At 41.1% G+C, this 20,340-nt stretch overlaps 1 protein-coding gene across 12 annotated transcripts in view; it reads left to right on the plus strand.

The window, feature by feature from the left end:
• The window catches only part of LOC128690850 (mucin-3B-like), a 245,985-nt gene that overhangs the window by 61,719 nt on the left and 163,926 nt on the right, over nt 1-20,340 (plus strand). For all 12 annotated transcript variants that reach the window (XR_011392071.1, XR_011392075.1, XR_011392078.1 and 9 more), the window contains exon 13: nt 63-19,906. Coding sequence is in view for 8 of the 12 variants with exons in the window: in XM_070085103.1 (XP_069941204.1) it covers nt 63-19,906 (19,844 nt within the window). In the remaining 4 variants the exon portion in view is untranslated. The remainder of the gene's footprint in view (nt 1-62; nt 19,907-20,340) is intronic.

The following is a 20,340-nucleotide window of genomic DNA, read 5'->3' on the forward strand; positions in this document are numbered from 1 at the left end:
GTGAAAAACTATATAAAGATAAAATAAAAAGTAATAATATATATATTTGTCTTTTTTTTCAGATCTGAGTTGCAACATAAATCATATATCAGTAACGTGAAAGGAGAGTGTGAGGTAAGTGCCACCAGTTCCTCTCATATACCATCAAGAAATACTTCTGCAAGAATACAAACCAGCCAGTCAAGTCTCCCATCTGTTATGAATGATGAAATGCAAAGACCTCAAAGAACAGTCCAGAGTGCTGGAGCTGTTCCTGAAACTCAGGTTAGGCATAGTTCTTGTGGAGAAAGCACAGAAGGGTCATATTTGTTTGATGTTGACTATGATCTTGCTCCACATACACCTGGAAGTTTTCTTCCAGTTCATGACCGATCTCCAAGTCCAGGACACACTCCATCCTCAGAGTCGAGACCCTCTCAATCTTGCTCTTCTCACGTATTAACTGCTGGTAAAAAGATTCATTCCTCGCAACAGAGAAAATTATCTGATGTTGAAAACCCTGACTGGTATCATCTTGATTGCCCTCCAACCCCGGGAAATCCACTAAAAGAAACTTGGTCTCGACAAGAGGAAGTCTCAAGTCCTAGTAGTGGAAATAAGGATGCAAAAAGTAACCCATTTCGACAGAGTGTGAACAAACCTTCTCCATCCTCTAGTGAGAATAGTCAAGCACTTGAAGGAAGTAGTGTTCCCAAAAAGAAATCTCATAAAAAAATTGCAAGATTATTTGGATCCTTTTCACCTCCATTACCAGTAATAGAAACTGCACCAGAGAAGATGAAGTCACTAAGTGTGGAGCCATCGAGTGACAGCTTTGACTTTGATGATGAAAATGATACTCCCGAGCGTCCTCAGACACCTGGTCGAGAAGTTCGAGATCATTCATTTACTGCTGCTTCTAAAGATGTTTCTCCTGTACAGAAGAAGCACATGCATGATTATGTTTTCGACTTTGACATGAATAGTCCTCCTGAGAGACCAGTGACTCCTGGGGGTAGTCAGGAAGTGCAGGACATTCTTTCCAGTGATCCTGGTAAAGAGTCTAGTCAGGTTAGTTATCAGCAGTTTGAATCTGTATTTGATCCAGACTTCATGCCTCTTACACCTTTAGAGCGTCCTAGAACACCTGGGGCTGGATCTTCCACTTCAACCCCTCAAACTTCAGATAAAGAATCACCTCGCTCCTCTAGGTTGGGCAAGGCGTCTCAATTGACAGGTTTGCCAGGTGATTCTTCATTGTTACCAAGATGTCTCCACTCAAACGAGCAACAAGAATCCAAGTCAGGTGAAGAGAGACAAGCATCAAAACATTCTGTGTCACTTCTGGAAGATCAGGAGTCTGTTAAAGATATATCAAGGAACAAATTTTCTTCTCAGCAAAAAGCAGCTAGAGAGAAGAGTGGTATGAGTGATAGAGAGTCCTTTAACAAAGGTAAGACAAGTTTATTATCTAGCGAAACAAGCCAAAGACAAAATGAGAAGAACATAAAAGATGTTAAAAGCACATCCACTGCATCCGTGGCAACTTTGAACTCGCGAAGTCATTTGAGAGAGCCTAGATCAAGGCATTCTGATCATAAAAGTCATGCCAAGGATACTGTGGAATGTGACAGTCAATCAGGGTCTCATTTTACATCAAAATATCTGGAAAGAAAATCACAGTCTGATAGAAAATTTGAGCAGTCTGCCCATAGAGAATTGTCTTGCATAAGCAGTGATGCTGTGGAACGTGACATTCAAGCTAGATCTCATTTTGGGGGTAAAAATCAAGAACGAAGGACACAGCATGATAGGAAAGTTGAGCATCCAGTCCGTAGAGATGTATCACACACAGATAGAATGCCACAGAAGTTAGATCACACCTCTGACCAGAAGAAAACCACTGGACCAAAGGACTGTAATAAAATGACCAGTCAATCTTCAGCTTTTGGAGAATGTGAAACTGACAGAAGTATTGACACGAAAGGAAGTGGTAGAGTTTGGCACAGTGTAAGACCTATATATCCACCCCAGCATTCTGATAGAGACCATAGAGAGGATAGTGGAAAAAAGTCAGCTCTCAGGCCATCCACTGGACAATCAGTGATGTATACATGTGACACTGGACCAAAATCGAGCAAACCACATCATGTCTCAAGACTTATGGAAACCCAGAGACCAGAAGGAAGTCGACCATCATCTCAGCCTTCTAGAATAAATAGCTTTAGTACGAAGATAGATAATATTAGGCCATTATCACAACCTGGTAGCCGCCATCAGTCTCCTAACAGAAACAGATTTCAAGGGGAAAACTGGTCTCAGTCACTACCAAGAAATCGATCCCATTATTATCCAGAGATTAAAGGGAATCAACAGAGGAGTCATCAGCATGCCAGAAACATGAATCCAACATCCATAGGATGTTCTGTTTCTTCACCGAAAAACAGGGCACACTTTTCACCAAAAAACCAAGCACAGTTCTCCACATCAGAGAACCGTTCACAGGCATCACCACGTTATCAACCACAGTCTTCATCGGAGAACCGTTCACATGTATCACCACGTTATCAACCACAGTCTACATCAGAGAATCGATCACAGGCTTCAACACGTTATCAACCACAATCTTCATCAGAGAACCGATCGCATGCTTCACCACGTTGTCAACCACAGTCTTCATCGGAGAATCGATCACATGTATCACCACGTTATCAACCACAGTCTTCATCAGAGAACCGATCACAGGCTTCAATACGGCATCAACCACAATCTTCATCAGAGAACCGATTGCAATCATCACCACGTTATCAACCACAATCGACATCTGAAAATCAGTCTCAACATTCGCAGGAAAATCAACCTCAAATTTCACCAGGGAGTAGTTCAAATTCTACATCTCGAGAAGATAGATTAAGATTATTTCATGGAAATGGACCACACCCAAGTGTGAAATCTATGCAGTCTTCAACAGTGAAATATTCTGCAAATGATCAAAGAGCTTATAAGACTGAGAGCCACTCATTTTCATCAAGAAATAGACCTCATTTTCAGCACTCTAGTCATACTAATTTTCACTCACAAAACTGGTCTTATCCACCAGAGAATCAATCAAGATCATCTGGAGGTCAACATTGGCTTCAGCAAGGAAAGTTCTCAGGCTCTTATGGAAACCGGCAGCAGGCTGAACAACCAAAGTTTTCGCATGATCAAACTTTAAGACAAAAAACTTTGAAGTCTATCCCTACTCTGGAATCAAGCTTTTGTAGAGAGAAAAGCAGTAATGTGATTAAATCACCTGATGTCAAAGACTCTCTGAGTCAGTCAAATTATCAAAGAACAGAAGATTCTACAAGTGAAAAAGTAAAGCTGGATTCAAAGAAACAGCCAGAGAATTATGAAGATGACTTTGTTTTTCCTCTTATAGATACATCATTACCACTGATGAGTCCTATGCCTTGCACACCTGCAGCTCATCGTGATGATTCATGCCCTGTCTCAGACACTAGTGGTGGTTCTCTGCCCACTTTAGACACAATACAGCCTCCAATGAGTCCCATGGCTCCAACCCCCTGTCATCAGTCACAAGAGGATGTTACACCTCGCTTACAGCCTCTCAGTCCAGTTGAACCATCTGTGAGTCTGTCAGGATCCCTAACTCCATCCAACTCATCTTTCATATTGCCTTCAGCACCAGGCCCTATGATGAGTCCAATCCCTCCCACTCCAGTAAGAGTAACATCTCCATGTCATATCAGTCCTATGCCGGTGCTTCCTTCTTTAATGGGATCCATGGTCAGTCCACTTCCTAATACTCCATTACATAGTGTGGGAGAGAACTTCTCAATGACAGGAACATTACTGAGTCCTATGCCTGCTACACCTCTTGGAATGCCAGATGCTGAGGATCATCCGCCATCAGGCTCACATGAAAGCCACTTTGGCAGTCTTCGGGAAGCTGCAGAACACTTCTCTGTTGATCCTGTTATGAGTCCAATACCACAAACACCAGCCCATTTAACTCAGATGCCACCAGCACAGGTCCCAACCACTTCAGGATATAATTTAAGACCAAGTTCTCCAAAATTAGCCAAAAGTCCAGTCCCTCCAGTGCCTGAATATTCAGAGGATGATGATTTTCCTCAGCATCCTGGTTGGAGTCCAATGCCTGTGTATCCATCGGTGGGACCCCTCGTTAGTCCAATGCCACAAACTCCTAATCATTTTGGGACTGAAAATGATGATCATAATTCATTGAGTCCTCTCCCTACTTTGCCTTCAGCTCCTGGGCCTTTAATGAGTCCATTACCCCAAACACCATCCTACATATCTCAGTCTTATGCTCATCAGTCTCCTGTTTATATGCCATTCACTCCTAATGTTCATACCCCACAGACACCAACACACACTCCTCAAACACCTGTGCAAACTTCTCAGACTCCGGCACATACATCTCAAACAGTGAATGTTAGTCATTCACAAACTCCTCTAACACCGCCATTGGCTTCTTTGACACCTCTACCAGCACCTTTGACACCTATACAGACTCCTTTGCAAAATCCTTTCACTCCTTTGCAACCTCCTCTAACACCTCTACAAACATCCTGTACTCCTCGGCAGGACATGTTGGCATCTTATCAAACTCCAAGAGCTTCTGTAAAAGATAGAGAGAGACCAAATACTCCTGTAAATTCTACTTCAGCAGCAAGTTCCCTTGATGAGTTAGGTTATGGTGGAGGGGATTATAGTCCCATGCCTGTTCTACCATCAGTGCCAGGACCAGTAATGAGCCCAATGCCACAAACTCCTGTACATCGACCTCAAAGCCCTTGCCCAAGTTTTCCTCCACAGGCGGTTTCTTGTGGTTCTGAAGATATAACCCCTACAGTTACATCTGATATATCAGATATTACAATTTCACCTGAAACAAAAACTTCCATAGGTGCACCTCAGTCCTTTGATGACACAAATTCTATTTTTAGTCTGACAACTCCACCACTTGATTCAAGTAAGAAAACACCTGTCTCAGCTGTTGTTGATAACTCAGATACTTTAATAGCTAATATTTCTGGTGAATCTGTACCCATTGCTTCTAGCAGTGTTGTTCCTGTTTCGTCCCCATCCATATTTTGTCCTGGGAGTAATAATTCTGACATGAAATCATTTGGTTCACCAGAAACTAATCTGCAGAGTCACCGTCTTCCATCAGAAACTCAGCAGAATATATTAAGCCCACTGTCACATTCACATATAACTGGTGAGATGGAACTCCAGCCCAGTCCTGCTCAACATTTGCAAGTGTCTGTAGACAGTGGTTCCCATCCAGTCTCTGGGACTCCATTCCAAGTCACTGCAGATGTTGGATCTCATTTGAGCCCAGTCCCTCACATCCAGGCAAGCACAGGAGCTGGCTCTCAATCCAATTCTGTTCATCCCTCTTCTTATCATAGTCCAGTTCCTCTTTCACACATGTCTGCAGGCTCTGATTTTCATCCCAGCCCAGGACATCATCCACATGTGACTGCTGCCACTGTTTCCCTTCCTAGTCCAGTGCCTCAGTCTCACATGCCTGCTGGCAGTGGTTCCCATCTCAGCCCAAGGCCTCAGTCCCAAATGTCTTTTACCACAATTTCTCATCCCAGCCCAGGTCATCAGTCCCAAATGTCTTTTGGTACTGTTTCTCATCCCAGCCCAGTACCTCAGTCCCAGATGGCTGCTGGCAGTGTCTCTCATCCCAGCCCAAGGCCTCATTCCCAGATGTCATTTGCTGCTGTTTCTCACCCCAGCCCAGGTTATCAGTCCCAGATATCTTTAGCCACTGCTTCTCTCCCTAGCCCAGGGCTTCAGTCCCAAGCAGTTGATGTCTCTTTTGCTCATACTAGTCCAAGGCCTCATTCTCAAATGTCCATAGGTGCTGGTTCTCTTCCCAGCCCAAGACCTCATTCCCAAATGTCCATAGGTGCTGGTTCTCATCCCAGCCCAAGACCTCATTCCCAAATGTCCATAGGTGCTGGTTCTCATCCCAGCCCAAGGCCTCATTCCCAAATGTCCATAGGTGCTGGTTCCCATCCCAGCTCTGATTTGCCTTCACCAGTACTTGCAGTTACTGTTTCTCATCCTAGCCCAGTGTCTCATTCAGAAATGTCTTCAGGTATTGGCTCTCATTTAAGTCCAGTACTACATTCACAAATTCCTGTGAGTGTTGGTGCTCACTCTAGTCTAGTTACACAGTCTCAGATTATTGTAACAACACATACAGCTGTCACAACACCAGCTGTAACCATGACTGTTTCTGTTAATGTGCCATCATCACAAGTCATTACAACTAATACTTTGGATGGGAATAATCACCAAATAAAACTTGGTGATAACTTTTCTCAGGCTCTACACACATCTACTGTTGTTACGAATTCAGGGAATATTTCCCCCAAATCTACTCATTCATTGTGGCCAGACTTGGCTTCTGTCTCACAGTCTATTGAGAACACTCTTGGTAATTCACATTTATCTACCATAGAAACCAGTTGTTCCGTGCCATCCGAAATTCCTTGCATTTCCTCGGATATTGGTATAGCATTCTGTACAAGTGGAGAAACACCATCATTAGTAACATTGCTAACAACATGTGCATCAAATACTCCCACCCATGTAACTCAGTCTCAGAGTATTTTGAAAGCAACTCTATTATCTGGGCTTAATCGTAGAGAGACGTCTATAAAATCGGTGCCATCTTGTTTTAAATTACAGGATTCTTTATACTCAAGTGATATCCCTCAACTTCAATCTAATATGAATCAGATTACAGCCTCCAGTTTGCTTCAGCCACAGGCTGTTTCTGTTAGTGATACTCAGACACTGGGGCAGGGTATTCCCAGTGCTGAATCAGAAACTGCGCCTGTATTATTCTCAGGTGTTCTTCCTCACCTGCCAACAGGTTCAATACTAGATGGTGTACAGGCTAATCTTGCTCTTCCCCAAGGTCCATATTCATTAGATGATGGTCAAGAAGTAACGGGTTTGCCTCAAGTGATATTGATGCCACAGTTACAAGGTTCTGTTCAAATAAGTATTCCACATGGTGTTCCTACAACTATTGCAGGTCATCCTCTTCAGTTACCTCTTATGATAGGAACTGTTGTTTCTCAGGTAGATACTCAGACCAGTCAACACATGACCTCTGTATCATCCACAAATCTTGATGGAATAAACTGTAGTGTTACAAAATTACTTCCTACTGAATCTGTCACAGTACCTGAAATTAATATTCCATTCACTCAGAACTCAGGAGAAGTCATTGAAGCTAGTGTTGGCTCAAATATTCCAAATCTTCAGTATGCTGTGCCTATCAGTTCTGTCGGAAGCAGCATTAATAACAGTGTGAGTGAAGTAGAGCCTACTTCAGCATGTGATCTCTATCAAGTAACACCAAGTGTTAACCACTCAGTATCTGGTACCAGTGAAGTCGAAGGTACTCTCGATATGGTGCAACAGGCTTTTCAGTCATCTCTTCTTGATACCGAAGATGATTTAGAAAAAGTTGAAAAACCCGCTAATAAAATACTGGCTGAAATAGTAGACGAATTGAGTAACCAGGACTTTTGCATACCTTCAGAGGCTATATGTCTGCAAACTACAGCTGTAGATATGGAAAACAATGAGGATGTTGATTCTGAGCAAAATAACATGGCAGTCACTATGAATTGTGAAATGAGTCCTCCATCTGGGAATCCTACATTAGTGGAAGTTGTCAGCTTTGACATCAGAGGCATAAATCCAGCTGCACAAAATTGTGATATCCCTGCAGGGGATAATGAGAAAGAGAGTACAAGCCCAAATCAACCTTCACAACTTAAACCATTGTTGAAAGCAATTGAAGCTATGCTAGAACAGCAGATGCAGGAAGATGCACAGATAGAACAGGACAATGAAAAGAAAGATAAAGAGAAAAAAGATGAGGGTACAGATTCTGAGGAGATTAAAAAATGTACATCCCAACAGGAACTGACAAGAGGAACTGAAACTAAATCTGAAACACTGCAAGCCTCATCAGCAGAAGATGCTACATGTTCACAGCATGCTGCAATTTCTGAGAAGACATCTGTAGCATATTCATCACCTGTTTTGCAGGGTTTATTAAATGGGAAAAGTGCACTAGATCATATATCAAGATCATGGGAAAATCCTAGTTACCCATCGGGAAATGTTTTTCTTACCTGCAGTTCCAGTAGTGTAACATCACAGGCGAAAGAAACTTCAGTAGGTGTGTCTGGCATGTCACTTCCTTCTGTAGGTGTTTCATTACATGCAGGTGCTGTTCCTACCAGTGAATCACAAACCTTTAACATTAGAAAAGAATCTCCACAAGGAGTAGTGATTAATTCATCTATAGAAGCAGCTGCTGCATCTACAGTGAATACTGCCACACCTACTTCATCATTTGCAACAGTAGTTTGTGCATCTTCACATGTGAATATTTTGCCATTGTGCTCTTCAGGGTCTCTAAACCTTATTTCCTCACATCAGAGTTCACAGGTGTATCCAGTGGATGTTCCTACACAAGTGCCTCCGAGAGTAACTCAACCACTAGTATCATCACCTTTAGTTATTACCCCTTTGATTGAAGTGGGTACTACTAATTCAGCAGCTATATGTAGTGCAATGACTTCTCTTTCATCAGCAAATGCTACATCACAAGACCTTTCTTCACATGTTGAAACACATTCAGAGTCTTTGGCAACAGATGCTGAACATCAGGCAGTGACAAAAATGACTGAAACTTCAGTGTCTTTGGATCACTCTGTGGATTCTGTATCACCTAGAGCTAGTGAAACACCATCCTCTGAAAGTAGTCAAAGTGTTGTATCGACTTCAGGTTCTGCTATGCCTCTTCCATTTATAGGTTCTTACACAACTTCATCAACAGCACCAATTTCATCAGAGTACACAAGGTCTTTGACACTTGCATCATCCCAAAGTTCTGTTACACAGGCATCTCATACAAATTGTGTAACTGTGGCAGCTCACACAAGATCTATAACTTCAAAAGCTGTTATGGAGTCTGCTTATCCTATATCTTCAGTGGAAACACTGATTCCGTTGTCATCACAAGAATCTGAGTTGCCAATATCACCTCTAAGAAATGTTTCCTCTGACTCGTTTTCACAAAGAAACGTAGATTATAGGGGACCACAAACAGTGGCTTCTTTAGTTTCAAGTGAAGCGTGTGTCAGTGTTAGTTCACCACTTATAACAAGGAATGTTGCATCACCAGCCACATTGATGACATCATCATCATCTACTCTCATTCCACCAGTCGCTTCTCCATTAACCACAACAGTTACAACCAGCAGCATATCTCAAGTTTCTTCTGGGCCCACAATGTCTAGTGGGTTACTAGCTAGAGAACACGAATCAATATCTACAGCTTTAAGCATCTCATCAAAGACTCCTTTAATTCCACCATGTGTTGTGGCCAGTAATTCCCTTGAAGGCTTCATGCAACATTGTAAATCTCTTCCTTTATCTGTTAATTCTCGATTAGTCCCTAGTTTCCAGGAACATCAATTACACCCTGTGGAAATAAATAAAGAACATTTAATAAGTGAAAAAGGGCGGCAGCACTTGTCTGTAGGTGCACTACTGCAGATGCCACAAGGTACTCAAGCACAGTTATTTACTCCACAAGAATTAGAAAAAATTGTGCCACAACATGCATCACATAAGAGACCACACTTCAAAAAGCAACTGATTTCTTCAACAATGAGTGTCATGCATTGTTCTGAAGATTATGAGTTAGAAAACAGTTCAAAGCTATCAAATAATGGTTCAAAGTCTGATCAGGGGGTAATGCTAAAGGTTTCTCTTGGAAGTGCTAGTCCCCAGCCAAACAGGTTTGAAGTGTATTCATCCACTTCAGGTTCTGGAAATTGTTCTTCAGTGTTAATACCACGTCCTGGGGCTTTTGAACATTCTGGTTTGTCAGCAATGAGAGCAACCTTACCAGTGCCTCCTACTGTTCCTGTTGCACAAGCTAAGCAAGTCCACCTTGGTTCACAACCTGATCTAGCTGGACCTAGCCCAGTATCAGATCATGATACACAGTCTGTTGATTCTCTAGGATCTATCGGAGTTGAATTACAGCATCCTTTGTCTAGCCGAATGTCATCTAGTAGTGATTTAGAGGCTCCACTGCCTCCAACTCCATTTGGTCACATTCGAAGAATTAGAGAATCTCCATCATTGTCAGGTAGTTCAAAGAGCAGAACCGATAGGTCAGTAGAAAATACCCCAACTAACTCTTTCAAGATACCTACATCTTCACCCTATTTGGATCCACAAAGCCAGCAGACATCTCCTCTGTCTTTAGTAATCCAGAAAGCAGGTACAAGCAGTAGCAACAACTTGTCTGCTGTTCTTCATGATAGTCTCATGAAACGATCAAGTGTTCAGGTTCATTCTGATGAACAGTCATATCATGATTCTAAATCCCAGCATATACCTCAACGGTACCAACTTCCTCTTCCTGTGCCAGTTCAGGAAATATCTGTACGGGATGAACGTGTTTGGCCTTTCCGTAAAAGATCAATTACAATAACATCTGAGGATTCAGTTGATTCAGAAGTGCAATATCAAGGAAGCTCTACTCCTTCATCTCAAGTTGTTTCTTGTCTTAGAGGAACTCCTAGTTCTTTGGTTACTAAAGCAGGCATTACCAGCTCCCCTCCTGGGGATAGAGGAATACAGACAATGGCTCCTCCTAGTGTTCCAGGTGTCGCTCCTCTGGCACCTCACCTCATCAACTACCCACTTTTCCCTGCTATAAAGCACATACCAGAAATGGGCAGAGCATGTGACCATCAATCATATAATGAGCCTCATTACTTAAGAGAAACTATATTACCATCTGCAAAATCAGGACCTCCACCACTATTAACCACTACAGAAGTTGTCCAGCATTCCGGGACGTATGGAGTACAGTCTACGGCTAGATCTCATTTAAACATGAAAGAAGATTCCTCAACCCATAATGTTACTAAGGATGATGAAGCTCATAAATATTGGTACTTAAACAGACGAGATCCATCAGAGATAGCAAGACGGTGGCCAGGCTTGCCAAATCAGTTAGTTACATCTGTTAGACCACGTCTCAATCATTACTTTCATTCACATGTGAATCAATTTTTGGAAAGAGGACGGTTTTCTCAACCACTAATGGAACGTCTGCCGATACATCGACCAAGCTATGCATCCACCCAGTTCTATCAGCAGGTTCACAATGTATCAGAAGAGCATAGGGTATTAAGTGATAAAAGTATTGTTAAGATAGATTTGGAAAATGAGCAGAAGCAATGCCAAGAGAATTCTCCAGACGATAGTCCCATCAATGTTGTAGATGATGCGCCAGATCCTATATTTCCATTACCAGAGATTAACATTCCTCCTCTTTCAGAATCAGTCCCTTCAGGCTCTAGTACCAGTAGTATTCCCATTGTATCAGAAAATTCTAATTTGGAGGGATTAGGAAAATCATTGCAACACCATGTTTCATCTCAGAAACATTTGACTGAAGTTAAATCGAAAACACCAGTATCCATCAAGTCTGCACTTCCGCAGTCTAGTCCAAATGTTACTGACACTTTGCCTCAGAATGCTACATGTGGGATAATACACACTTCTGAAGCACATATTTTGAGTGAGTGTAGTGTAGCAGCCAGTACCAGTGGAGGCCCTACTTTAACTATTAGTAATACAGGTACAGATGGAAGCTGTAGCTCATTCAGTAGGAATATTTGTACTGTAGACGAGACTGGAGTCAATACTACTATTAACAGTACAGTAAATACTACTGATAATGCAGAAAATGGAAGCAATAGTTGTAATGCAGAAGAAATTGCATCTCAGAATGATGAACTGGACTTCACCACAGGTACTGTACAACAATTCACTGATGACCAGAACGATGGAGCTCGTCCTGAACAAGCTGGGAAACTTGGCAAATTTCTCATGAGAGTTAACCGAGGGTCTGTTGATCATCCACGTGCAGAAGTAAGCACACCTCTCAGTGTAATTGCAGTAGATGATAACTCAAGTGTTATAGAAGATGCTCCAAGTTGTGTAAGGCAAGAATCTGAAATAATTGTTAGACATCCTTCTCATGGTTTAAAGGAACCAAACTTTGATGTAAGCCTTTCAGAAACTCAGCTTAGCGATCTACGGAACATCCATCAGAGCCAAGATGTTGAGCGTCAGTTTAGTCGTGGATTCAAGAAAACTATCTCATCAAAATTTGAAGATGATAATGCTACTAGTGAAAATGAAATGGTACCTCTGAAGGAAGACTGCAGTGTAAGGGATGCTCAAAATAAAAAAGATGAAAGCTTACCTGTAGATAAAAGTGTTCCATCTGACCATCTTGGTGAGACATTGTCAATCCTTAAGGTTATGGCTGGCAGTTCAAAAGATCAAAGTCTGTTAGATGTACTTGAAGATAAAGCCCAAAAAGAAAGTCACGATGATAAAATAGTTAAAGACAGTGATTCCGCAGAAGACAAACAATTTACTGATGGAATTAGTGTAAGCAAAATTAATGAAGAGTCTTCATTATCTTTTGTTTCCTTGAAAGGGCACCAAATTCAAGCACATGATGACAGTGATGCTGATTCAATAGAGAATATACGTAGCTCAAGAATTATCGGACGGAGAAGCAGTTCATCCAGTCAGACAAGTGACACAACACAGTTTTCTGGTAATTCTTCACCCCCATTTTTTCCTCCACGATCTCCAGGTTTAGACTCTTCTGAGGAAGAAGAAATCCCGCAATCCTTCATTGAACCTGATTTGGAGAGAAAAGACACTCTATCTCTCCCAGTTGCAGAAAATTCAAGAGATAGTTTAGTTACCTCTGAGAGGGAGAATGTTAGGTTGGATAGTGTAAGATGTGAAAATGAAAAATTGCCTGAGATGGAAACTTGTGTTTCTGTTCAACATGTTTTACCAAGTTCTCCACCTCAGGGAGATGATGTATTCAAATCTTCATTGGAAAACCACTGCCCTACATCTAGGCAAGATCCTTCCTCTGAAGAGGAAACGTGTGTACAAAGAGTTGTATCACCATCATGTAGGTTAATGCAAGGACCAGTCTTATCTCCACCATCGGACATTATTTCTGAAACTTGTGTAACTTCTCAAAGTAATCAGCCACTTACACTAGATCCTGACATTCAACATGTGGCTGACACCCACCAAGATGTATTCGCAAAAAATATAGATTCGTGTGCTGTAAAACACATAGATTCTGGAGAAGGTAAAAGTGTGGTGGATCACAATGTTGAGGAAACACCACATGTTGTTTTAAAGCTGCCAACAAAAGGAGCACTCAAAGCTTTTAATGTAGACTTTCTTCCAAAGATGGCACAAGAAAAATGTCAGTTGCTAGAACATCACACACCTGACAGCAGTTCTGAAGTTAGCTCCACCACACCTGACAATCCTGTTTTTCCAGTACCAATTAACAAGATACGTGGAAAACCACAAAAGAAACCCAAAGGCCCAAAGCGTAAAAAAGCAGCATTACCAGTCTCTAAGAAAAGTTTAGAGAAGTCACCTAGAAAGGGCAAGTCAAAATGTTTTTCTTATGAAGATGCTTCTGTTGACAATTCTTCGAAAACTAATAGTCTTTCTAAGGAAAATGAACATGTAAAACTCATTCTTCCAGTTTCTTCAGCAATGTCTGAGCAACAGAACATTCGAAGAGGTAGGAGACGAGCCTGTGCCAATGTTTCTTATGCAGAGTTCTTTGAGTCAGATGCACCAACTCCAACAGTTAAAGCTTTACCTGTAGTCACTCCCAGTTCTCATGCAAGAATATCTGTGGCACATGATACAGCAAAATTACAATCACTGGAGGCACTTGAAGATGTTTCAGTTCAATCTCTCACCAAGAGACACAGAGGACGTCCCAGGAAAAAACCTTCGAGTGTTGCAACCACTGTCTCTCCTGTTGCCCTGACAATTTCAGAAAATGATAGTGCTGATTCTGTGGCAAGTAAAGAAATATTATCAAATACTATAATACCATCTGAAGATAATTCTGGTGAAGGATCATTTACAAATAGCAAGAAAGTTGAAGAGGAATCCAAATTTGCTACAGAGGGGAAATCAGCTTCACAGTTAAAGCAGTCTTCCAAGAGGCCAAGAGGAAGACCCCCAAAGAATTTAGTTAAGGAACATTTCTTAATTTCAGCAGGTGAAAAGCAGCCTAGTAATACAGTATCTGACTGTGGGCACATTAGATCAGAATCACAGCTTCCTGTTAAATTTGCAACCCCAAAAGTGGTTTCACCACAGCTTACTGTAAAGGTTAATAAAGACTCAAAATTGAAGATAACTATTAGCCGCACAATGGTGGATAAGAGAGCTCCAGATTGTTCAGTTAGGGCACCACCTAGGAAGAAAAGAAAAAACCTTAATTCTTCTTGTATTGTGGATATACACAAACAAGCAAAAGAGAGTAGTACAAGTGCTCAGAACTCTGTTATAAAAGAAAATGAAAACCTGGAGAAATCCAACTTTTATTCAATTTCAAGGGAATCCCCAGAAACTGTGCCTTTACATTGTGATCCTCATGATCCTTTAGGCATTGACCTAGTCGAAGAATCAAATATGACATATTCAAAAGCCAAGAAAAACATTTATGAATTTGATGATGATGTAAGTGATGAAGATGTACCAGTTGCTCAGAGATTGAAGTCTCAACATAAGAAGATGAGCACTCCGAACTTCAAAAGAGCTAGAAAGATTGTTCAGAATGCTATTAGAACACCGGTTCGAGACCCAAATTTCAGTTATTTGAGAACACCTAGTCGTACTCCTTGTCATACCCCAGGATACTCTACACCTTCATATACTCCTATGAATTCTCCTATGTATACACCTGTTCATAGAATCAATTATACTGGTCCAGGATCAACACCACGTCACATTTCCCAAGGTTGTTTTAAACTACTACTACGCAGGAAGCATCGCCCTGAAACCTCTGTTATTCTCAAACTCAAGAAACCATGGAACGACCAGATTTCTTCAGAAACTCACCAGCAAGATGAATTTGCTGATACATCAAGTGTTCTTTGTAGAACCAATGAAGAAAATAACAATAGTAAAGGTGAGAAGCATATTGATCAAAATGAGGCAACACACTCTTCTCGAGAAAGTACGTCATCCTTAGTTAACATTCATGCACATGAACATGGAGAAAGTTCACAGTCACATTCAGTAATAAATTCCCCAATACAAGCAATGCCCCATGAAGGATCACAAAAAGGTGCCTCAGGTGATTCGGGAGAGAGCTCCAAGTCATCAGTGGATGCTGGTCTAGTTTCTTCTGGAAGGAAGTCCACATTAGGCTCAGATGAATCTATGATCACTGGTGTTGAAAACTCTTCAAAGAAATTAATAACTAGCACAGAAAAGTGTTCACTCACAAATGAAGGTACTACTCAAAGTAAGCCAGCTATTCCAACTTTAAAAATAAAGTTAAATCTGCTTTCTGGATTTTCTTCCACTTTTAAAGAAGCCGGTGATAAACGCAAAACACAGCATTGCACGAAAGTGAAGAGAACGGGTGATGGCTTTGCGATTCCTCAAGAACCCAGTCATGTTATGATGAGGCTTAAGCGACATAATTCCCATTGGGAGCAAGATGAAAGGACTTTTGATAGAGAGACCACTCTTGACATGTCTCGATCTGAAACTAATAGACATCAGGAAAATGTGGAAGCGTCTACTAATGATGAAGCTGCTACTACTGGTGGAGAACTGACAGAATCAGAGGTCACAGATGGTGAGAACCCAGGGCTGAATGATCAGGTAAATGATAAGGTGCCAGTAGTGCATAAAATCAAAATATGCACTCCAGTACTACCAATGGTCAAGGAAAGTGTGTGTAATTTAGAGAATATTCAAATAGTTACCAGGAAAACAAACGACAGTGAGGTACCAAACTCTTCCAAAGCTACAGTAAAGAAAAGTGTTAGCAAGAAGAAAGAAAACGATAAGGTTTCTGCAGTGGCACAGTCATATTCTGCAAACATAGACAAATCCCCACATTCATCTCATTCTGAACCTCATTCTGCATTATTAAACCAAGCTACACAGCAGTCTTCACCAGTACAGCCTGTTATATCACAACCTTGTGCTTCTCTACCAAATGTATCAATCCTTGTTACGCCACCGCCTGATACTCCACAATCACATACACCACTATCAGAACTCTCTCTGCCTGATACACCTGCAGATGTATCTAAGCCTGAAAAATCATTAACAAACACTCCTCAACATGTTATAACATCCTCAGATAAATCACCACCGGACTCATTGCAGTCTGACACTTGTTCTGTCACACCACAACTATCTTTTCCACATAACTCCTCACCAGAGCCTTCCGATTCATCTACTCTTATACCACAGCCTGTCTCACCACAACACACTCCATCACAGTCATTGATAGTGAAGTTTGCTCTAACCCATCCAGCTTCTGCTTTCACTCCACCTTCTGCTTATTTATCCAGGGTAGATTCTGTTGAACGTGAGCTAGCAGCAATTTTTGGCTCCCCAACCAAAGGATCAGAGAGAGTTGAATCATCAGATACGAGAACAATGAATGATGCAGACTTAGAAGCTCTGTTAATGGGAGACAAAGGGGGAAGTAGTATAAGAAGTATTACACCAACTGTACCTCAGGAGAATATTAAGGTAGCTGATGGATGCCAGGCAAAAACTCCACCAGTGAGTTTTGATAAATCTCAACCAAAATCTCACTCAAGTGATGATTTCAGTCAAATAATTTCATGTAATCCATCTTCACCAGACACAAATAAATTGATACCACCACAGGAATTAAGTGCACATAATTTTCTTGTACAAGACATCAAGTTAAAAACCCCTCCAAAAGTAATGTTAGAAAAACTTACACCTGATGTTATATGTACTCTGAAAAGAACAATTAGTTCATCTTCGGAAACAATTACCCAGGCCCCGAAGAAACTATCCAGACGACCCCAACAGACTGCTGCATCACAAGCAATAATTACTGCTGGAAGATACACTGATGAAGATGGTGAGACATCACCCTCATTCCAGTGTTCAAAGTTTGTAAAAAAGAGAATATTGTCAAGTCCACCTGAGGGTAAAGAATGTAAGAAACCTCGTAGAAGTGAAAGAAATATGAAACCAGATGAAGTGAGTACAAAAGTTCAGGTTGTGGATGAGAGATTCATGGATAAGGAAAGTTTTGAAAAATCAGAAGTAAACAATGAAAATGACTTTGATAACTGCCAAACTGCTCTTGCTTCTGAAATTTCTTGTGAGGGCAGTAGCACAAATAGTGGGGAGGACTCAGCTTCCAAGGTAGAAAGTGAGAATTTAGAATGTAAAAGCAGTTGTGATAATGGCAACTCTGAACCTAATTCCAGTTGTTTGTGTGAAGAAACACAAGAAAGCTCAAGCTTAACTAAGACTGTAGAGGATGTGAGCGTGACTACAAAAGCTACCAAAATAAATTTTGAACCCAGAAATAAGGAGGCACTTCCTAGAGCAATTGTTGAAGATAATAAACCCAGAAATGGTGACAGCATTTCCAACTTAGGTGTCAACAATCATAATATTGGTGGTATCAGCACTAATGCATATCAGATGACTCACTTTACAGAAAATGATGCATATGAGGCAGCAACAAGAAGTCAGAGTGACAACAGTGAGGGTAGTGAAACAAGGCTCCGACAAAGCAGCAGGTTACGGCGGCATCCTGGACTCAGACAGCATGTGCGAAGGAGGCGGCAAGATGCAAGAGTTTCAAGTCTCAGGAGAAGAGTTACATCTGTGGCTCTTGTGGATTCATTAAATGATTCACAAGATGAAAGTACTGACTCTTGTAACACAAATTTAAGTAATGAAAAGAAGGCACTTTCAGACAAAGGGAGGAGAAATATAAGAAAAATTAGCACTGATGATGATGACAATCAGCATGATCCAGATTTAAATAAAAAGACTGTTAAAAATTTGATCTTTAATAATGCAACATTCCAAGCCAGCATTAAGAGAAGCCTTAGAATATCATCCAGTGAATCTGAAAGTGACAAGTCTCAAGATGTCAGTTTAAGTGGGCACTGCTCAATAACAAAGATGAAGTTTGATAAAAGTGAAATAGACATCCAAAACACAGAAAGTTCTAGTGAAAAAAAGGATCATGGAAAAGACTCAGTACCCCCAAAAGTCACTGTAAACAAAAATGAAAGAGAAAGTAGGCTCAAGAAAATGACTTTACGGAACAAAGTTGAAAATAAACCTAAAAGAATGGCTTTACGCAAAAAAATTGAACCTGAAAGTAGAACAGCGGCTGATGACAATTTTACTTCGGCTGTTAGTATAAAGCAACAGTCTGTTAATTCAGATAGCATGCCCCAAAAAGTTTTGCCTCAGTTAGACAAGCCACTTGAAGAGGAAATTAGACACTCTGTAACAGCTACCAAGAAAACAAAAAAAATTATTAGAAAAAGCAAGAAATGTTTCAAAAAGTCTATTAGTCCTGTAGAAAAAGATGAAATTAACAGAGAGGTGTCTTGTAAAACTAATTTAGAGAAAGACTCATCAGATGAGCAACAACTTGCTGCCACAGGAAATGAACCAAAAAGCCCAGTATTAGAAATACCAGAAGTTACTGATGATATTGAAGAAACATTGAGGAGACTGGATGGCACCTCCCCGGTTGCTGCTTTACATAGTCCTCCACATATGAGATGTAGAAATAATATAAATTATACTTCTAGTGCTTTAAATGAAGTGAGTAAGGGCTGTGATGAGTTAAACATAGGCAAAGGGGAAAATAAAAGACTGTGTGCAGGTGGATCAAATCAAATATTGGATAATGACCCAAGCCCAGGGAAACATAGTATTAGAAGTGGTACAGGCAAAATTTCAGTGAAAAACACAAAAAACAGTGCTTTAGAAAAAATCTTAAGTAAAAGCAAAGGACAAATAGTTCATGAGACTTCTTCAGTAAAAATTAAAGAGTGCACAGAAAAAGAAATCTCTCAGACTCACAAGGAGGTAGTGAATTTTAGTGCAAAAGTTACGCTAAGTGACAGGAAGCAGGCAGCTACAACTAAGGAACACTCATCCACAGCAAGTAGAGCACATTGCACACCTAGAGAGCAATGCCCTAATTTGGCAGAGGATGACCAGGCTTGCAGGCAAAATAGAGGTGTTGAAAATGATTCTGACCTTGCCAATGCTGATGCCATTACAGGAAATGCGGCTTTGAAAAGTGGTGTTGGTTATACATCCTCTGAAAATGTTCCTACTGGAAATGTTCTGGTATCTGAAGTTTTTGTTAGAGATCTTTCTGTTAAGGATATTCCTGGAAATTCTTCCTACAGGGATATGCCTCCTGGAAATTCTCCCCATGGGGATGGTTTCTCTGGAAACACTTTCCCTGAAGATACTGTTTCTAGACATACTTTCTCTGGAGATGTTGCTTCTGGATGCAGTTCATCTAAATATACCCTAACTAGAAATACTTCCTCTGGAGATTCTCCTAGAAGTACATCCCCTGGAAATTCCCCTACTTTAATTTCCTTACCTGATAATGACCCTTCTGGAAATATTACCTCTGGAGATGCCCCCTCTAGAAATACACATTCTAAAGATGATTCACTAGATGATTCCGGAAATGGTGATAGCCTCAACAAAAATGGTGGTCGAAATGATGATAGTTGCCATAATTCAATCGCCAGAGCTCATCACAAGTCAGTTCAGTACAGTGATGGTGTCAGTGATCATGACTCTGAATACCGGGACTCCATGTGGAACATGGCCTTCTTAACTCCTGAACGAAGAGAAAGGGATGAGACTTCGCCTCCTCAGCCAGATTCACCAGGTGTGTATCTTTGTTCTTGTATGCTAAAATCTGTACTTTATTACAGTAGGCCCCCAACTTACAAACATGTTCCATTCCTGATATTTCAAACTGAATAAAAAAAGTGTTTTGTGTGTGTGTATATCTCTCTGTCTGTCTCTCTGTCTCTGTCTATGTCTGTCTGTGTGTCTGCCTCTCTCTGTCTGTGTCTCTGTCTCTCTGTCTGTGACTCTCTCTGTTTACTTGTGTTTCTCTCACTCTCTCGCTCTCACTGTCTCTCGCTCTTGCTCTCTCTCGCTGTTGCTCTCTCTCGCTCTTGCTCTCTCTCGCTCTTGCTCTCTCTCGCTCTTGCTCTCTCTTGCTCTTGCTCTCTCTTGCTCTTGCTCTCTCTCGCTCTCTTGCTCTCTTTTGCTCTCTCTTGCTCTCTTTTGCTCTCTCTTGCTCTCTTTTGTTCT

This window comes from Cherax quadricarinatus, chromosome 1, assembly GCF_038502225.1.
Source record: "Cherax quadricarinatus isolate ZL_2023a chromosome 1, ASM3850222v1, whole genome shotgun sequence".
In the NCBI taxonomy this organism is placed as follows: domain Eukaryota; kingdom Metazoa; phylum Arthropoda; class Malacostraca; order Decapoda; family Parastacidae; genus Cherax; species Cherax quadricarinatus.